This window comes from Takifugu rubripes, chromosome 11 (genome assembly GCF_901000725.2).
Source record: "Takifugu rubripes chromosome 11, fTakRub1.2, whole genome shotgun sequence".
In the NCBI taxonomy this organism is placed as follows: Eukaryota; Metazoa; Chordata; class Actinopteri; order Tetraodontiformes; family Tetraodontidae; genus Takifugu; species Takifugu rubripes.
The window spans coordinates 16,072,088-16,091,213 of NC_042295.1; the positions used below are offsets into that span (position 1 = coordinate 16,072,088).

Consider the following 19,126-nt stretch of genomic DNA (forward strand, 5'->3'; position numbering starts at 1 on the left):
GACAGTCAGGTGACCAGACGGTCAGGTGACCAGACGGTCAGGTGACCAGACCGTCAGGTGACCAACAGCAGCCACACCTGTGTCACCTGTCGCTGCCTTCAGCCTTCTCATGGTGCCTTTTCAGCTCAAAGTTGATTCATTTTAACCTGAAATACACAAACGTTTAAAAACGTAGAAGCGTAACTGGTTATAACTGGTTAGAAGCGTAACTGGTTATAACCTTAACTGGTTATAACTGGTTAGAAAGGTTTTGCAGCCACTTTTCATCCTGTTTAACGTCAAATAAGCAAAAATGACATTTAACTGTAGACGATCTCCTGCCGGTTCAGCCCGATTCTTTAATGAAGCCGGAACATTTGGAGAACCGGGGCGTCGCCTTAGCAACAGTTGCCTTTTCTCCTGTTAATTATGTCAAATGTGGTATTTATTAATTCAGAATTTATTACATTTCTATAGACTAAAAATACAGGTGTAATTACCAGCGACTCATCGCACCATTTCTCTGCTGGTCCGCACGTGCACTTTATTGATTGGACCATACTTGGACGGCCGAACCTGCTAATGAGCCCTGATTAGCGGCCCATGCGGTCCTGGTTCTGAGCCAGGCAGCAGTGTTTCTCCGGTAAATTAAGGCATTTTTAACAGCGGTCCGGCCACAGGTGCCTGGATCACACCTGTGGAGAAAACCACCCACGAAGGCGTAGAGCTGCTGGCTTCTTCTTCTGTTGCGCGGTCCTTCTAAGCGCCCCCGCCTGTTGAGGGCGCCCCCTGCTGGCCAAAGGTGTTACTGCAAAGATGGCGCCGGTCACGTGCTGCCATCGGGCCGGAAGAGACGTGGTGTGTAGCTGCATAAACTAACTCATTTAAAACGTATTGATCTCTTCAATTATATTTGTACTCACATTTTAATAAAGCTGGATTCTATCCCACAATGCTTTGCTGTTGTATCTTGGTACGTTCTAATGGCGCCTGCATTTATCCACACAGCCTGTGGGCGGCGCTAAACACGCGAATTCATAGGAATTGCTTTTTTAAATTACAGACCTGTATGTTGTAGGTGTTTTAGGTGTATTAATAAGAGAGTTAAACCATAAATGAAATGTGTACACACACACTCTCTCTCTCTCACACACACTCTCTCTCTCTCTCACACACACACACACACACACAGAGGTCGTGTGGGCTCGTCCCAGGAGCTGGACCACATCACTGGGGGATCAGGATTCTGCTCCTCAGCCGTCAGTCCTGTTCTGTCTGTCGGCCGTTGCCATGGTGCTGTGGATCCAGTTCAGAAAGTTGCCCAGGCGTGTGTAGACGCCGTACTTCCCCTTGGCGGCGCATCTTTCGCCCCAGCTGACGACGCCAGTTAAGAACCAGGTTCCCCGATAATTGACCACAAACGGGCCCCCGCTGTCCCCGCTGCAGGCGTCCTCGTGCACGTCCAGGTACCCAGCACAGAACATGTTGTCTGTGATCACCTGCAGGGCACAGACGTGTCAGCGCCGTGAGCGTCTGGTGCCAGGCGTGGTGCGGTTCACCTGTTCCGTGGGGGCGGGGCAGGCGTGGCGTGGTTCACCTGTTCCGTGGAGGCGGTGCAGGTGTCAAACCCCACAACTGGCAAATCCACCTTTCGCAGGAAGCGTGACGACCGTCCCAGGTACTTCGTCACCCCCCAGCCGGACACCTTCCCGTAGTTCCCATCCTGAGCACACACACCTTCAGTGGCAGGGCTGCTCGTTACCATGGAAACGGACACCACCTGGCTCACCTGCAGCAGATACTTGGAGAGGTGGGGGTCTGGGAGGCAGGCCGGGGCCGCTGTGGGCCCCCTGGTGACGGGTCGGGCCAGGTACAGGAGGGCGACGTCACTGTCGAAGGTGAACGAGTGGAAATGAGGGTGAAGGACGACCTTCTGGACCTCGATCAGCTGCTCACCAGGATCGGGTCGGTACTTATCGTAGTCTCCTGCACACACAGACGGTCCCGGGACCACGCGGTTCTGCAGGAGTCAGAACACAGAATCTCAGGACCCGATACGACCCCCCCTTACCCACGGTGACGTGGTCCACCCCCTCCTCCAGACAGTGAGCGGCAGAGACCACCCACTGGTCCGAGATCAGGGTCCCTCCACAGAAACCAGAACCATCAGCCCTGCGCAGCAGGACCTGGACACACACACGCGCACACACGCACACGCACGCACGCGCACACACACACACTCGCGCACACACACACACACACACACACGCACGCACACACACACACACACACACACACACATTGAAATGTGTACATTAAGCGGTGGAGTACTGAGGAGCGTGTGGACACACCTGCCAGGGACTCCCGCCTCTTTTCTCCAGGACTCCGCCCACAATTCGATGCATCACCTGGTCCTGGGTCAGGTTTGCTCCGTGTTCTGACCCGTTGGCTGTCGGCAGGTGGTCCTCGGTGAGGTTCAGCCCGCCGATGGCGGCGCCCTGCTCCGACTGGTTCCACAGAGAGCGACCTCGGGACAGCAGCGCGTTGTGCTTCCTGCCGCAGGGGAACGTTGCTGGACAGGAAGTTAGGATCGGAAAATGGTGACTTCCTGTTCGCCCCGAACCAAACGGACTTTTCTGTTCTTAACGCTCATGGAGTCATTTTGGGACTATTTTCTGGGGTGGATGAATACATGTCTATACGACAGGTATCGGGTATTCTCGGGCACCTGTTTGGCTGCAGCTGCGTCCATCAGGTTCCAGTTCGTATCCATCAGCACAGCCACACGCAACAGCGCCGCCTGGTGGCTCTGAGCAGTACTGCAGACACCCGCCGTTTCTATGGCGACACGCATTCACCTCTGCGAGTAACACAAGCAGATCCCAACAATCAGGCAAAACTCACAGGTGTTTGTTTACCTGACTCGCAGGTGGTTGTCTGTTTACCTGAGCCGCAGGTGTTTGTTTGTTTACCTGAGTCGCAGGTGTTTGTTTGTTTACCTGAGCCGCAGGTGTTTGTTTACCTGACTCGCAGCTGTTTGTTCACCTGAGCCGCAGGTGTTTGTTTACCTGACTCGCAGGTGTTTGTTTGTTTACCTGAGCCACAGGTGTTTGTCTGTTTACCTGAGCTGCAGGTGTTTGTCTGTTTACCTGACTCGCAGGTGTTTGTTTACCTGACTCGCATGTGTTTGTTTGTTTACCTGAGCCGCAGGTGTTTGTCTGTTTACCTGACTCGCAGGTGTTTGTTTACCTGAGCCGCAGGTGTTTGTTTGTTTACCTGAGTCGCAGGTGTTTGTCTGTTTACCTGAGCCGCAGGTGTTTGTTTACCTGACTCGCAGGTGTTTGTTTGTTTACCTGAGCCACAGGTGTTTGTCTGTTTACCTGACTCGCAGGTGTTTGTTTGTTTACCTGAGCCGCAGGTGTTTGTCTGTTTACCTGACTCGCAGGTGTTTGTTTACCTGACTCGCAGGTGTTTGTTTGTTTACCTGAGCCACAGGTGTTTGTCTGTTTACCTGAGCCGCAGGTGTTTGTCTGTTTACCTGAGCCACAGGTGTTTGTCTGTTTACCTGAGCCACAGGTGTTTGTCTGTTTACCTGACTCGCAGGTGTTTGTTTACCTGACTCGCAGGTGTTTGTTTGTTTACCTGAGCCGCAGGTGTTTGTCTGTTTACCTGACTCGCAGGTCTTGCCGCCATATTGTGGGGGACAGAGACACACGGACGCTCCCCGCTCCACCGTGCACCTCCCTCCGTTCTGACAGGGGTTTGTCTGACAAGGGTTCCAATCTAAAATATTTCCGAGCTACACGTGAACACATCACGGCTAATGACGTCATCAGGTGCGTTGAAGACTCAAACATAAAGAAATACAACAGGTGATCCATCAAATCACCCGTTTAAGAGGTCGATCAGCACAGTCACTCACCTCTGTATCTAAACCAGAACTCCAGCTGCAGAAAAGACAAAATAATAAAGATAAACATCTAAAATCAAACCTCCCAAAGTCACGACACAAACTTACCGTTTTCTCGTTGGTGTGAAAGATCTCGGCTGCCTCCTCCTGGGAACACAGTTCCTCGTAGCACTCCCTCTCCAGGTCGCCTGGCAACAGCTCCTCCAGAGAGAACGAGTTCGCTCTTCGCCTCCTGGCGGATGGATGGAGAAGCTGACCAGCTGCCGAGCGACCCAGGAAGACTGAAATTACCAGTGTAATTAGCAGAAATTACCCTGATAATCAGCAGAAATTACCCTGATAATCAGCAGAAATTACAGTGATAAACAGCAGAAATTACCCTGATAAACAGCAGAAATTACAGTGATAAACAGCAGAAATTACCCTGATAAACAGCAGAAATTACCCTGATAATCAGCAGAAATTACCCTGATAATCAGCAGAAATTACAGTGATAAACAGCAGAAATTACCCTGATAAACAGCAGAAATTACACTGATAATCAGCAGAAATTACACTGATAATCAGCAGAAATTACCCTGATAATCAGCAGAAATTACACTGATAATCAGCAGAAATTACCCTGATAATCAGCAGAAATTACACTGATAATCAGCAGAAACTACAGTGATAAACAGCAGAAATTACCCTGATAATTAGCAGAAATTACCCTGATAATTAGCAGAAATTACAGTGATAATCAGCAGAAATTACCCTGATAATCAGCAGAAATTACCCTGATAATTAGCAGAAATTACAGTGATAAACAGCAGAAATTACCCTGATAATCAGCAGAAATTACACTGATAAACAGCAGAAATTACAGTGATAAACAGCAGAAATTACCCTGATAAACAGCAGAAATTACACTGATAAACAGCAGAAATTACAGTGATAAACAGCAGAAATTACCCTGATAAACAGCAGAAATTACAGTGATAATCAGCAGAAATTACAGTGATAAACAGCAGAAATTACACTGATAAACAGCAGAAATTACAGTGATAAACAGCAGAAATTACAGTGATAAACAGCAGAAATTACAGTGATAATTAGCAGAAATTACCCTGATAAACAGCAGAAATTACCCTGATAATCAGCAGAAATTACCCTGATAATCAACAGAAATTACACTGATAATCAGCAGAAATTACAGTGATAATTAGCAGAAATTACCCTGATAAACAGCAGAAATTACCCTGATAATCAACAGAAATTACACTGATAATCAGCAGAAATTACCCTGATAAACAGCAGAAATTACACTGATAATCAGCAGAAATTACAGTGATAAACAGCAGAAATTACCCTGATAATCAGCAGAAATTACCCTGATAATCAGCAGAAATTACCCTGATAATCAGCAGAAATTACAGTGATAAACAGCAGAAATTACACTGATAAACAGCAGAAATTACACTGATAATCAGCAGAAATTACAGTGATAAACAGCAGAAATTACCCTGATAAACAGCAGAAATTACACTGATAAACAGCAGAAATTACCCTGATAATCAGCAGAAATTACCCTGATAAACAGCAGAAATTACCCTGATAAACAGCAGAAATTACACTGATAATCAGCAGAAATTACCCTGATAATCAGCAGAAATTACAGTGATAAACAGCAGAAATTACCCTGATAAACAGCAGAAATTACACTGATAATCAGCAGAAATTACCCTGATAATCAGCAGAAATTACCCTGATAAACAACAGAAATTACCCTGATAAACAGCAGAAATTACACTGATAAACCAGGACAGCATCGTCCAGGATCAAGACGTAGTTCTTCCCTGTCCAGGCGAGTCCGGCCTGTCCCCAGCGAGCGTCTCCCGTCACCTGGTGGTCACTCACCTGTGCACTGAGCCAGAGCAGCCAGGAGCAGCACGGTGGACACACTCACGACCACTGACGGCTGCATGTCTGAGGACCAACGATCAGGTGACCAACCGTCAGATCAAACTGGCCTTTGGGAGAAAAAGATGAAAGTTTAGACAGAAAAGTCCAACACGGTGCTAAAGTCCCTTCTGATCCGACTCCGGAGGGTTCTGAGGCCACGGTCCAAACTGGGCCGATCACCTGATCTTTGAGCACCAACCAAATATTGACACAGACGTGACACGGACGCAGACGACCAGCTGAAACCTGTTTTCTCCACAAACGCGTCTAAAGGTTTCATCACGTCTGTTTCAACATTTTTGCTCATTTCCGGTTTAATTATTTTATAATTATTATTTAATTAATTAAGTTTTTAGGGTTGAATTTCCCCTGAAAGCGTGAGAGAAGGAAGGAGGGTTGAAATCAGAGGACTTTATTTTCAGGTTTTTCTGTACACGCTCACATGACCGGGACCTGTGTGACTTCATAAATACTCAATAAATACGGACGGAGGAGCGGCGGCGGAGGACGGCACCAAAAGGCCCATTTTAATGAAGTGTTGGTTCCTGCAGCAGCTCCACGGTGGACCAGAGCTTCCAGAACTCCTTCAGCCGCTCCGATGGGTCAGAACTCTGACATCATGAGTGCTGATGTGACCCGACTGATGACGTCGATACGTTCAGGACGCCAGAAACAGGTCAAACCGTTGATATGAAGCTGCTGGCGTCTCTCCCACCCATGACGGCGTCACCAGCTCTCTGCTGTGACGTCATCAGTCAGGCTGCGACGTCATCAGTCGGGCTGTGACGTCACCAGTCGGGCTGCGACATCATCAGTCAGGCTGTGACATCATCAGTCGGGCTGTGACATCATCAGTCGGGCTGCGACGTCATCAGTCGGGCTGCGACGTCACCAGTCGGGCTGCGACGTCACCAGTCGGGCTGCGACGTCATCAGTCGGGCTGTGACATCATCAGTCGGGCTGTGACGTCACCAGTCAGGTGACCTGCTGAGGCTGCTTCTATCGGCAGCTCGCTGGGTTTCGTGGTCCCTTCAGGCGTCGTTGCATCTGATTCTGAAATGATTCTGTGGATGATGAAGGTTCTGCTGCAGGTTCGGGGCCAGAACTCAAGTTCACAACGAGGTCCAGATCCGTTCGGTCATGTGTTGGTTCCAAGCTGCCTGATTGGCTGCTGTTTCCAGTCACAAGGCACCAGTAGGTCTCACCAGGCCAGCTCCAGCTGCTGGCTGAGGGTCATGTGATCGGGAGGGTCATGTGACTGGGACAGGTGAGAAGGATCAGAGCGGCGGGGGCGTGGCCATGTCCGTGGTGGCTCCGCCCCCGCGGCCTCAGGCCTCGCTGGCACTGCTGCTCCTGCTCAGCTCCCGGATGCCCTGGAGGATCCTCTTGATGTGGCCCACCTTGGTCACGCCCAGGTCCTGAAAGAACCACAGCTCGTTAACGTTAACGGCTTCACTCTGCAACAGCCTGGACGGGAGCACAACAGCTACCTTCAGGTCTCTCCTCTCAAGGTGAATAAGCTCCGCCCCACGGACGTCATGTCCAATAAAGATGTCCTTATACTCCGTCAGACACAGGTAGTCCAGCCAGGCCCCCACCTCCTCTGTCCCCCACTGGTGAACTGTCCCCCAGGAAGGAGGAGAGGAAACATCAGAGGATACAGAAGGATCCTTCATAGGGACCAAGGTCACGCAGGCGTCCGCCCACAGGTCAGCAGAGCCAGGACAAGGTCTCACCTGGCAGGGACAAGGTCTCACCTGGCAGGGACAAGGTCTCACCTGGCAGGGACAAGGTGGCACACGTCTCTTTGTTCTTGTTGTTTTTGTCTTTCTTGAACTTGGGGACGAGACGGAATTTCGCAACCCGACTTCGCTTTGAGAAATCTGTCATAGGACCCTGCAGACAGACAGGCAGACAGGTGAGCAGGCAGACAGGTGAGCAGGCAGACAGGTGAGCAGGCAGCGCCCCCTGCAGGAGGGGAAGCGAGCGGCACCATCTGACCTCATGATCCGACGGGTCGATGACGGGACACAACCAGGACACATCAGCCAGCTGACGGAGCTGCAGAGCAACAGAACCCAGAGCTGCGTTCAGCTGCTCCTGTTGGGGGGGGTCCAACTGCTGCACACACACACGCACACACACACACACACACACACACACGCACACACACACACACACACACACACACACACACACACACACACACACGCACAGTAAGAACCACAGCGGGACGCCACCACTCTCAGGAGCCAGACGTTACCATCGACATCTTCCCAGTGAGCAGCAGCTCCGTCTCCTTCAGCAGAACCTTCACGTTAACGACCATCTGGAGGACGACGCTACAGCTGAGGGACTGAGAGGTGAGACAGGCAGGGGAGAGGGAGACAGGCAGGCAGGGGAGAGAGAGACAGGGGGGAGAGAGGAGAGAGACAGGGGAGAGAGAAACAGGGGAGAGAGGAGAGACAGGGGAGAGAGGAGAGACAGGGGAGAGAGAGAGACAGGGGAGAGAGAGACAGGGGAGAGAGGAGAGACAGGGGAGAGAGGAGAGACAGGGGAGAGAGAGACAGGGAGAGAGAGACAGGGGAGAGAGGAGAGAGACAGGGGAGAGAGGAGAGAGACAGGGGAGAGAGGAGAGAGACAGGGGAGAGAGGAGAGACAGGGGAGAGAGGAGAGAGACAGGGGAGAGAGAGAGGAGAGAGACAGGGGAGAGAGAAACAGGGGAGAGAGAGACAGGGGAGAGAGAGACAGGGGAGAGAGAGAGGAGAGAGACAGGGGAGAGAGAAACAGGGGAGAGAGAGACAGGGGAGAGAGAGACAGGGGAGAGAGAGAGGAGAGAGACAGGGGAGAGAGGAGAGAGACAGGGGAGAGAGAAACAGGGGAGAGAGAAACAGGGGAGAGAGAAACAGGGGAGAGAGGAGAGAGACAGGGGAGAGAGAAACAGGGAGAGAGAAACAGGGGAGAGAGGAGAGAGACAGGGGAGAGAGAGAGGAGAGAGACAGGGGAGAGAGGAGAGACAGGGGAGAGAGAGACAGGGGAGAGAGGAGAGACAGGAGGAGAGAGAGAGGAGAGAGACAGGGGAGAGAGAGACAGGGGAGAGAGAGACAGGGGAGAGAGAGACAGGGGAGAGAGAAACAGGGGAGAGAGAAACAGGGGAGAGAGGAGAGAGACAGGGGAGAGAGAGAGGAGAGAGACAGGGGAGAGAGGAGAGACAGGGGAGAGAGAGACAGGGGAGAGAGGAGAGACAGGGGAGAGAGAGAGGAGAGAGACAGGGGAAAGAGAGACAGGGGAGAGAGAGACAGGGGAGAGAGAAACAGGGGAGAGAGAAACAGGGGAGAGAGAAACAGGGGAGAGAGAGACAGGGGGGAGAGAGGAGAGAGACAGGGGAGAGAGAGACAGGGGAGAGAGACATGGAGAGAGAGACAGGCAGAGTCAGCCAGGTGCAGGTGCCAGCAGCGGCCCCCAGATGTTCAGCCCGTTACCCCGGAGCCTTTGGAGTCTGCGTAGACCACGTCCATGGCCTTGGAGCTGGCGTTGACCGCGTGGGCCAGTTCCTGTTCCAGACTGTGGTGGGACTGGGCCACCTCCCGGATACTGAAAGACCAGAGACGGCTCAGCACAGGTGCTGCCCTCAGCGGGGCCAGTGAGCGTGCGTCACCTGTGGATCAGCGCTCCGGCCGCCTGACCAAAGGCACTGATGAGGGACGCCTCCTCCTCCGAGACCACCTCCGGCTGGGGGGACAGGGGGGGCAGGGGGGGCAGGGCTGGGGAGGGGACGGGGGAACTCACACCTCTGCTTGTCCTCCCACGACTTCAGGGTGCTTTCAAAGGCCTGAGTCACACACACACACACACACACACGCACACACGCACGCACACACAGAGACACACACAGAGACACACACACAGAGTCACACACACAGAGAGACACACACACACACACGCACAGTGACACACACACACACGCGTCATTTATGCTTCGGCGGAATGTCGTCTGGGCGCAGCATTAGCAGACGGTTGCCTAGGTTACTACGCAACGTCCTGAGATCCTTTGGACCAGATCCTTCTGGATCAGATCCTTCTGGACCAGATCCTTTGGATCAGATCCTTCTGGACCAGATCCTTCTGGACCAGATCCTTTGGACCAGATCCTTTGGACCAGATCCTTCTGGACCAGATCCTTTGGATCAGATCCTTCTGGACCAGATCCTTCTGGACCAGATCCTTTGGACCAGATCCTTCTGGACCAGATCCTTTGGATCAGATCCTTCTGGACCACCTTGGCCAAAACACTAAGAGTTCTAATCCACTCAGAGAAGGATCAACTGGCCTTAAGGTGGGATCCCAGAATTCTGTGAGAGCAAAATGTGATTATGTGAACGGGGATCTGGAAACCCTCCGGTCCAGGACGACGGTGTCGCCAGTGGGCAGAACTCACTCTGTCCCGGGTCAAAGTCTGGGTCCGGTTCTTGTGAATGATCTTGATGTAACCTGGAGGCTGGACCCAGGCTTCTCCATCCACCTGCACCGGCACACCTTCATCTCCCAGGATGGTGATCTTTACCGTCCGACACTGTGGGGGACAGAGGAGGTCAGGGAGGGGGACAGAGGGACAGAGGGACGGGGACGGGGGAGGTCAGGGAGGGGGGACAGAGGGACAGAGGGACGGGGACGGGGGAGGTCAGGGAGGGGGACAGAGGGACAGAGGAGGTCAGGGAGGGGACAGAGGGACGGAGGAGGTCAGGGAGGGGGACAGAGGGACGGAGGAGGTCAGGGAGGGGGACAGAGGGACAGAGGGACGGAGGAGGTCAGGGAGGGGGACAGAGGGACGGAGGAGGTCAGGGAGGGGGACGGAGGGACGGGGACGGAGGGACAGAGGGACGGAGGAGGTCAGGGAGGGGGACGGAGGAGGTCAGGGAGGGGGACGGAGGGACAGAGGAGGTCAGGGAGGGGGACGGAGGGATGGGGACAGAGGGACGGAGGAGGTCAGGGAGGGGGACAGAGGGACGGGGACGGAGGGATGGAGGGACAGAGGAGGTCAGGGAGGGGGACGGAGGGACAGCGTCCCGGACCGACGGGGGGACAGAGGGACGGAGGGACAGCGTCCCGGACGGACGGGGGGACAGAGGGACGGCGTCCCGGACCGACGGGGGGACAGAGGGACGGCGTCCCGGAGCAGAGACAGAAACAGGCGCCCACCTGAGCGATGCGGTGCTGCTGCAGGTTGATGACCCGGGACACGGCCATCTGCATGCTGCCGAACACAGCCACCACCTCCAGGATCTTATCATCAAAGGAAGGAGCGGTGAAGTTCTGAGGAGGACAGACAGGTAACCAGCGGGAGGAAGGACAGACCGGCAGGACACGCGGGTCCTGAGAGTGAGACGGGCTCGGTCCTCACGTCGTCCTCTTTGGTGCCGCCCCAGAAGTTGGTTCCTCCTGCGTAGCTGGGGATGTTGAGCACAGCGATGCCCTGCAGGCTGGGCAGGGGGATGGGCCGCCCGTCACACTGCCGCACATCAAAGACATCAAAGACATCAGCACCGACAGCTTCCCTCCACGCTCCTGTCAGAGTGCGGTTCCGACCCGGTCCAGGCGCACTCACCTCCAGAAGGACCCTTTGTTCCAGGTTCTTGTAGGTTCTGTGCAGGAGCTCTTTGGTTCCAAGGACACCGTACCACATCATGTTCTTGGTGCGACTCCTAAACAACCACAATACCGGCAGGTTTATCTTCCCAACTCCAGGACAGCGTCCACGCCCACATCCACGCCCACATCCACATCCACGCCCACATCCACATCCACGTCCACGCCCACATCCACGTCCACACCCACGTCCACACCCACGTCCTACCTGCACTTCTCTGGGTGTTCGTCTCGTTTGTTGTTAAAGTCCAAGGAGATTTTGGCGTCCAGGCCGATCCCGAAGTAGTTGTTCATGACGCATTTCTCAGTGTAGCAATCCCTGAACACACACACACGGTTGTGATGCCAGCGCGCGCCGTGAGACAGGCTCCGCCCCTCCCCAGGTAGAACACTCCGCCCCCTCCCCAGGGGGACTCACATGTTGTCAAGATCACAGCTGAACGGATCCGCGTTCACCAGCAGTCGACTGATCACTGAGCTACTGCAGAGCGAGCCTGAAAGGACTCGGAGACCTACACACACACACACGCACACACACAGGTGAACACACACACACACACGCACGCACGCACGCACGCACGCACGCACGCACGCACACACACACACACACACACAGGTGAACACACACACACACAGGTGAACACGGCACCACTCTCAAGCAGCAGGGCAGCTGAGTGAGGCATCTTACCGGGGTAGAGGATCTTTGTGTTTAACATGGGCATGTTGTCCCTGCTTCCTGTCTGTCCAGGAAGTGATGCGGAGCTGCCCAGCGACAGGCTGCCTTTGCTCATCAGCTTCTCACAGGGTGTCTTACTGACTGTACAGACAGGCGGCAGGTTACCATGGAAACTCACCGCGGCCACCGTTAGCATTCATGCTGCTACAGCTAGCTTCAGGAGCGCTGACCTCTGCGAGCGCTCCGGCTCTTCAGGCCGTAGGACTGCAGAGACACTTTGTCCTCCTCCAGCTCTTCGTACTCTTCCTCAGCCAGACCCTCCTCTTCCTCATCGCGGCTCAGAGGGAACAGCTGCTGCTGCGTCTGGGCGTTCTGCTCGTCCACCGCTGGGGTCACAGGGCAAACGGGGCTTTTACCGTCAGGTTACAGGGCAAACGGGGCTTTTAACGTCAGGTTACAGGGCAAACGGGGCTTTTAATGTCAGGTTACAGGGCAAACGGGGCTTTTAATGTCAGGTTACAGGGCAAACGGGGCTTTTAATCTCAGGTTACAGGGCAAACGGGGCTTTTAACGTCAGGTTAGAGGGCAAACGGGGCTTTTAACGTCAGGTTACAGGGCAAATGGGGCTTTTAACGTCAGGTTACAGGGCAAACGGGGCTTTTAACGTCAGGTTAGAGGGCAAACGGGGCTTTTAATCTCAGGTTACAGGGCAAACGGGGCTTTTAACGTCAGGTTAGAGGGCAAACGGGGCTTTTAACGTCAGGTCACAGGGCAAACGGGGCTTTTAATCTCAGGTTACAGGGCAAACGGGGCTTTTAACGTCAGGTTAGAGGGCAAACGGGGCTTTAACGTCAGGTTAGAGGGCAAACGGGGCTTTTAACGTCAGGTTAGAGGGCAAACGGGGCTTTTAATGTCAGGTTAGAGGGCAAACGGGGCTTTTAACGTCAGGTTACAGGGCAAACGGGGCTTTAACGTCAGGTTAGAGGGGCAACGGGGCTTTTAACGTCAGGTTAGAGGGCAAACGGGGCTTTTAATCTCAGGTACAGGGCAAACGGGGCTTTTAACGTCAGGTTAGAGGGCAAACGGGGCTTTTAATCTCAGGTTACAGGCAAACGGGGCTTTTAACGTCAGGTTAGAGGGCAAACGGGGCTTTTAAAACGTCAGGTTAGAGGGCAAAACGGGGGCTTTTAATCTCAGGTTACCAGGGCAAACGGGGGCTTTTAACGTACAGGTTAGAGGGCAAATGGGTGGCTTTTAACGTCAGGTTACAGGGCAAACGGGGCTTTTTAACGTCAGGTTAGAGGGCAAACGGGGCTTTTAATCTCAGGTTAACAGGGCCAAACGGGGCTTTAACGTCGGTTAGGAGGGCAAACGGGGACTTTTAACGTCAGGTTACAGGGCAAACGGGGCTTTTTTAACGTCAGGTTAGAGGGCAACAAACGGGGCTTTGTAACGTCAGGTTAGAGTGGACAAACGGGCTTTCAACGTCAGGTACAGGGGCAACAACCGGGGCTTTTGAACGTCAGGTTAGTAGAGGGCAACGGGGCTTTTATCTCAGGTTTAGGAGGGCAAACGGGGCTTGTAACGTCAGGTTAGAGGGCAAACGGGGCTTTTAACGTCAGGTTAGAGGGCAAACGGGGCTTGTACGTCAGGTGTTAGTAGAGGGCAAAACGGGGCTTTTAACGTCAGGTTAGCCAGGGCAAACGGGGCTTTTAATCTCAGGTGGTTACAGGGGCCAACACACGTGGCTTTTAACGTCAGGTTAGAGGGCAAACGGGGCTTTTAATCTCAGGTGTTACAGGGCAAACGGGGCTTTTAACGTCAGGTAGAGGGCAAACGGGCTTTTAACGTCCGGTATAGAGGGCAAACGGGGCTTTTAATTCATTCAGGTTACCGGGCAAACGGGGCTTTTAACGTCAGGTTAGAGGGCAAATGGGGCTTTTAACGTCAGGTTACAGGGCAAACGGGGCTTTTAACGTCAGGTTAGAGGGCAAACGGGCTTTTAATCTCAGGTTACAGGGCAAACGGGGCTTTTAACGTCAGGTTAGAGGGCAAACGGGGCTTTTAACGTCAGGTTACAGGGCAAACGGGGCTTTTAATGTCAGGTTAGAGGGCAAACGGGGCTTTTAACGTCAGGTTACAGGGCAAACGGGGCTTTTAACGTCAGGTTAGAGGGCAAACGGGGCTTTTAACGTCAGGTTAGAGGGCAAACGGGGCTTTTAACGTCAGGTTACAGGGCAAACGGGGCTTTTAATGTCAGGTTAGAGGGCAAACGGGGCTTTTAACGTCAGGTTACAGGGCAAACGGGGCTTTTAACGTCAGGTTAGAGGGCAAACGGGGCTTTTAACGTCAGGTTAGAGGGCAAACGGGGCTTTTAATCTCAGGTTACAGGGCAAACGGGGCTTTTAACGTCAGGTTAGAGGGCAAACGGGGCTTTTAATCTCAGGTTACAGGGCAAACGGGGCTTTTAACGTCAGGTTAGAGGGCAAACGGGGCTTTTAACGTCAGGTTAGAGGGCAAACGGGGCTTTTAATCTCAGGTTACAGGGCAAACGGGGCTTTTTAACGTCAGGTTAGAGGGCAAAATGGGGCTTTTAACGTCAGGTTACAGGGCAAACGGGGCTTTTAACCGTCAGGTTAGAGGGCAAACGGGGCTTTTAATCTCAGGTTACAGGGCAAACGGGGCTTTTAACGTCAGGTTAGAGGGCAAACGGGGCTTTTAACGTCAGGTTACAGGGCAAACGGGGCTTTTAACGTCAGGTTAGAGGGCAAACGGGGCTTTTAACGTCAGGTTAGAGGGCAAACGGGCTTTCAACGTCAGGTTACAGGGCAAACGGGGCTTTTAACGTCAGGTTAGAGGGCAAACGGGGCTTTTAATCTCAGGTTACAGGGCAAACGGGGCTTTTAACGTCAGGTTACAGGGCAAACGGGGCTTTTAACGTCAGGTTACAGGGCAAACGGGGCTTTTAACGTCAGGTTAGAGGGTGAAACGGGGCTTTTAATGTCAGGTTAGAGGGCAAACGGGGCTTTTAACGTCAGGTTACAGGGCAAACGGGGCTTTAATGTCAGGTTAGAGGGCAAACGGGGCTTTAACGGTCAGGTTAGAGGGCAAACGGGGCTTTTAATCTCAGGTTACAGGGCAAACGGGGCTTTTAACATCACCATAAGCTTTCTGCCTGTCTCTGTCCCACCCCCCGTCCCCCCTGTCCCACCCCCCTGTCTCTGTCCCACCCCCCTGTCTCTGTCCCACCCCGTCTCTGTCCCAACCCCCTGTCCCTCTGTCCCACCCCCGTCCCACTCCCGTCTCTTTCCCCCCCCCTGTCCCCCCGTCCCCCTGTCCCACCCCCGGCTCCCCCTGTCCCCCCCCCCGTCCCCCCGTCCCCCCCCCGTCCCCCTGTCCCACCCCCGTCCCCCCGTCCCCCCCCGTCCTACCTTTCTCGGTGTGCTCAATGATCTGTCTGATGGCTTTCTTCAGGCTGTTGGCCCTCAGCATCAGCTGCTCTCTGGGTTTGAAGATGGCAGCAGCTGAGGTGGGGGGGGCAGGTGTCCAGGGGGGGCAGGTGTGAGGAGGAGGATGGTGGTGAGGAAGAGGAGGGAGTGCGATGCCCTCTGCCTCCTGCTCCTCAGCAATGGTTGGGGGGGGGGCAGGATGGGCTACGGGGGAGGCCTGGGACTCCTCATTCAGGGTCTTCAGCAGAGAGTCCAGTTTCTCCTTCAGCACGCCGCACTGCCCCGCCCACAGACAGGTCTAATCAGATTACCCCAGGTCTAATCAGATTACCCCAGGTCTAATCAGATTACCCCCACTCCACTCCACCCTACCTTCTTGGCCATGGCCTCCGACTCCTCAGAACTCTCCGTGTTTTTTTCGTAGGCTTTACCAACACGAGCCACGAAGTCCTTCACTGTCTCACAGAGGACCCTGTTAGCACGAGGACAGGCAGACAGGCAGGCAGACAGACAGGTTATTATGGACCCTGTGTCTGACACACCGGGAGGCAGACAGACGGGTTATTATCGACCCTGTGTCTGACACACCGGCAGGCAGACAGACAGGCAGACAGACAGGTTATTATGGACCCTATGCCTGACACACCGGCAGGCAGACAGGCAGGCAGACAGACAGGTTATTATGGACCCTGTGTCTGACACACCGGCAGGCAGACAGGCAGGCAGACAGACAGGTTATTATGGACCCTATGTCTGACACACTGGCAGGCAGACAGACGGGTTATTATCGACCCTGTGTCTGACACACTGGCAGGCAGACAGACAGGCAGGCAGACAGACAGGTTATTATCGACCCTATGTCTGACACACTGGCAGGCAGACAGGCAGGCAGACAGACGGGTTATTATGGACCCTGTGTCTGACACACCGGCAGGCAGACAGGCAGGCAGACAGACAGGTTATTATGGACCCTATGTCTGACACACCGGCAGGCACAGGCAGGCAGACAGACAGGTTATTATCGACCCTATGTCTGACACACCGGCAGGCAGACAGGCAGGCAGACAGACAGGTTATTATTGACCCTATGTCTGACACACCGGCAGGCAGACAGGCAGGCAGACAGACAGGTTATTATTGACCCTATGTCTGACACACCGGCAGGCAGACAGGCAGGCAGACAGACAGGTTATTATCGACCCTATGTCTGACACACCGGCAGGCAGACAGGTTATTATCGACCCTGTCTGACACACCGGCAGACAGACAGGCAGGCAGACAGACAGGTTATTATCGACCCTGTCTGACACACCGGCAGACAGACAGGCAGACAGGCAGGCAGACAGACAGGTTATTATCGACCCTATGTCTGACACACCGGCAGGCAGACAGGCAGGCAGACAGACAGGTTATTATTGACCCTATGTCTGACACACCGGCAGGCAGACAGGCAGGCAGACAGACAGGTTATTATCGACCCTATGTCTGACACACCGGCAGGCAGACAGGCAGGCAGACAGACAGGTTATTATTGACCCTATGTCTGACACACCGGCAGGCAGGCAGACAGGTTATTATCGACCCTATGTCTGACACACAGACAGGTGGACGGACAGACAGACAGGTGGACGGACGTACTTGGCAGAGGAGATGACAACAGAGTGCTGGTCTGAGGTCAGGATCTTGGACAGGTGAGCAGCCACCGAGTCCTCATATGTCAGGATTTGCTGCACCTGGATCAGAGACACCGGGTCAGTACAGGTGAGGTCAGCACAGGTGAGGTCAGTACAGGTGAGGTCATTACAGGGGAGGTCATTACAGGTGAGGTCAGTACAGGTGAGGTCAGCACAGGTGAGGTCATTACAGGTGAGGTCAGTACAGGTGAGGTCAGCACAGGTGAGGTCAGCACAGGTGAGGTCAGCACAGGTGAGGTCAGTACAGGTGAGGTCAGCACAGGTGAGGTCAGCACAGGTGAGGTCAGTACAGGTGAGGTCAGCACAGGTGAGGTCAGCACAGGTGAGGTCAGTACAGGTGAGGTCAGTACAGGTGAGGTCATTACAGGTGAGGTCAGCACAGGTGAGGTCATTACAGGTGAGGTCAGCACAGGTGAGGTCAGCACAGGTGAGGTCAGCACAGGTGAGGTCAGCACAGGTGAGGTCAGCACAGGTGAGGTCATTACAGGTGAGGTCAGCACAGGTGAGGTCAGCACAGGTGAGGTCAGCACAGGTGAGTTCCTGTGGCAGCAGCACCAATGTCTTTACCTCAGAGTCCTCGCTGCAGTCTTCCGTTACCGTGGATACAGAATGTTTCCGTGGAAATTTGGTCTCGTATACCATGATGCTCCACCTGCAGCCAGAATAGGGGCATCAGTCACCTGTCTCTCTCTCATCAGTCCCCTGTCTCTCTCTCATCAGTCCCCTGTCTCTCTCTCATCAGTCCCCTGTCTCTCTCTCATCAGTCCCCTGTCTCTCTCTCATCAGTCCCCTGTCTCTCTCTCATCAGTCACCTGTCTCTCATCAGTCCCCTGTCTCTCATCAGTCCCCTGTCTCTCTCTCATCAGTCCCCTGTCTCTCTCTCATCAGTCACCTGTCTCTCTCTCATCAGTCCCCTGTCTCTCATCAGTCCCCTGTCTCTCTCTCATCAGTCCCCTGTCTCTCTCTCATCAGTCCCCTGTCTCTCATCAGTCCCCTGTCTCTCTCTCATCAGTCCCCTGTCTCTCTCTCATCAGTCCCGTCTCTCATCAGTCCCCTGTCTCTCATCAGTCCCCTGTCTCTCTCTCATCAGTCACCTGTCTCTCTCTCATCAGTCACCTGTCTCTCTCTCATCAGTCCCCTGTCTCTCTCTCATCAGTCCCCTGTCTCTCTCTCATCAGTCACCTGTCTCTCTCTCATCAGTCCCCTGTCTCTCTCTCATCAGTCCCCTGTCTCTCTCTCATCAGTCACCCTTCTCTCTCTCATCAGTCCCTGTCTCTCTCTCATCAGTTCCCCTGTCTCTCATCAGTCCCTGTCTCTCTCTCATCAGTCCCCTGTCTCTCATCAGTCCCCTGTCTCTCATCAGTTCCCTGTCTCTCATCAGTCCCCTGTCTCTCTCTCATCAGTCACCTGTCTCTCTCTCATCAGTCCCCTGTCTCTCTCTCATCAGTCCCCTGTCTCTCATCAGTCCCCTGTCTCTCTCTCATCAGTCCCCTGTCTCTCTCATCAGTCCCCTGTCTCTCATCAGTCCCCTGTCTCTCTCTCATCAGTCCCGTCTCTCTCTCATCAGTCCCCTGTCTCTCATCAGTCCCCTGTCTCTCTCTCATCAGTCCCCTGTCTCTCTCTCATCAGTCACCTGTCTCTCTCTCATCAGTCCCCTGTCTCTCATCAGTCCCCTGTCTCTCATCAGTCCCCTGTCTCTCATCAGTTCCCTGTCTCTCATCAGTCCCCTGTCTCTCTCTCATCAGTCCCCTGTCTCCTCTCATCAGTCCCCTGTCTCTCTCTCATCAGTCCCCTGTCTCTCATCAGTCCCCTGTCTCTCTCTCATCAGTCC

The 19,126-nt window shown here is 53.8% G+C and overlaps 2 protein-coding genes across 8 annotated transcripts in view; both read right to left on the reverse strand.

The window, feature by feature from the left end:
• Nucleotides 1–497: 497 nt before the first annotated feature.
• Nucleotides 498–6,082, reverse strand: LOC101064607 (coagulation factor VII). Of its 7 annotated transcripts, none has more exons than XM_029844221.1 (10): nucleotides 5,786–6,082; nucleotides 3,998–4,149; nucleotides 3,902–3,926; nucleotides 3,649–3,762; nucleotides 2,708–2,839; nucleotides 2,331–2,551; nucleotides 2,051–2,165; nucleotides 1,769–1,965; nucleotides 1,577–1,702; nucleotides 498–1,478 (listed from the first exon to the last, which is right to left on the reverse strand). In XM_029844221.1, the coding sequence occupies exons 1-10, from the start codon at nucleotides 5,850–5,852 to the stop codon at nucleotides 1,233–1,235; spliced, it is 1,395 nt and encodes a 464-aa protein (XP_029700081.1). In that variant the 5' UTR covers nucleotides 5,853–6,082; the 3' UTR covers nucleotides 498–1,232. The 7 variants fall into 7 exon arrangements, with proteins under 7 accessions (XP_029700081.1, XP_011619980.2, XP_029700080.1 ...); XM_011621678.2 differs by having other exon boundaries at nucleotides 3,998–4,170; XM_029844220.1 differs by having other exon boundaries at nucleotides 2,708–2,817; nucleotides 3,649–3,778; nucleotides 3,998–4,170.
• Nucleotides 6,083–6,226: 144 nt separating this feature from the next.
• The window catches only part of LOC101070851 (diacylglycerol kinase delta-like), a 24,017-nt gene continuing 11,117 nt past the window's right edge, over nucleotides 6,227–19,126 (reverse strand). The window contains 20 exon segments of the mRNA XM_029844201.1: nucleotides 6,227–7,248; nucleotides 7,321–7,451; nucleotides 7,609–7,726; nucleotides 7,832–7,951; nucleotides 8,094–8,186; nucleotides 9,313–9,424; nucleotides 9,489–9,580; nucleotides 9,582–9,662; nucleotides 10,269–10,403; nucleotides 11,030–11,143; nucleotides 11,232–11,339; nucleotides 11,436–11,532; nucleotides 11,685–11,795; nucleotides 11,895–11,988; nucleotides 12,165–12,293; nucleotides 12,383–12,538; nucleotides 15,584–15,878; nucleotides 15,974–16,073; nucleotides 17,240–17,334; nucleotides 17,863–17,947. Coding sequence (XP_029700061.1) covers nucleotides 7,159–7,248; nucleotides 7,321–7,451; nucleotides 7,609–7,726; nucleotides 7,832–7,951; nucleotides 8,094–8,186; nucleotides 9,313–9,424; nucleotides 9,489–9,580; nucleotides 9,582–9,662; nucleotides 10,269–10,403; nucleotides 11,030–11,143; nucleotides 11,232–11,339; nucleotides 11,436–11,532; nucleotides 11,685–11,795; nucleotides 11,895–11,988; nucleotides 12,165–12,293; nucleotides 12,383–12,538; nucleotides 15,584–15,878; nucleotides 15,974–16,073; nucleotides 17,240–17,334; nucleotides 17,863–17,947 — 2,356 coding nt within the window. The 3' untranslated portion in view covers nucleotides 6,227–7,158.

What these genes read in the sequence shown, in the direction of transcription:
- LOC101064607 (XM_011621678.2), bottom strand. Translation starts at nt 5,852, where the DNA reads ATGCAGCCGTCAGTGGTCGTGAGTGTGTCCACCGTGCTGCTCCTGGCT. An exon ending in GTTCTGGTTTAGATACAGAG is followed by an intron (nt 3,763 to 3,901) that starts GTGAGTGACTGT and finishes GAAATATTTTAG; the next exon opens with ATTGGAACCCTTGTCAGACA. An exon ending in ACGCAGCTGCAGCCAAACAG is followed by an intron (nt 2,552 to 2,707) that starts GTGCCCGAGAAT and finishes CTTCCTGTCCAG; the next exon opens with CAACGTTCCCCTGCGGCAGG.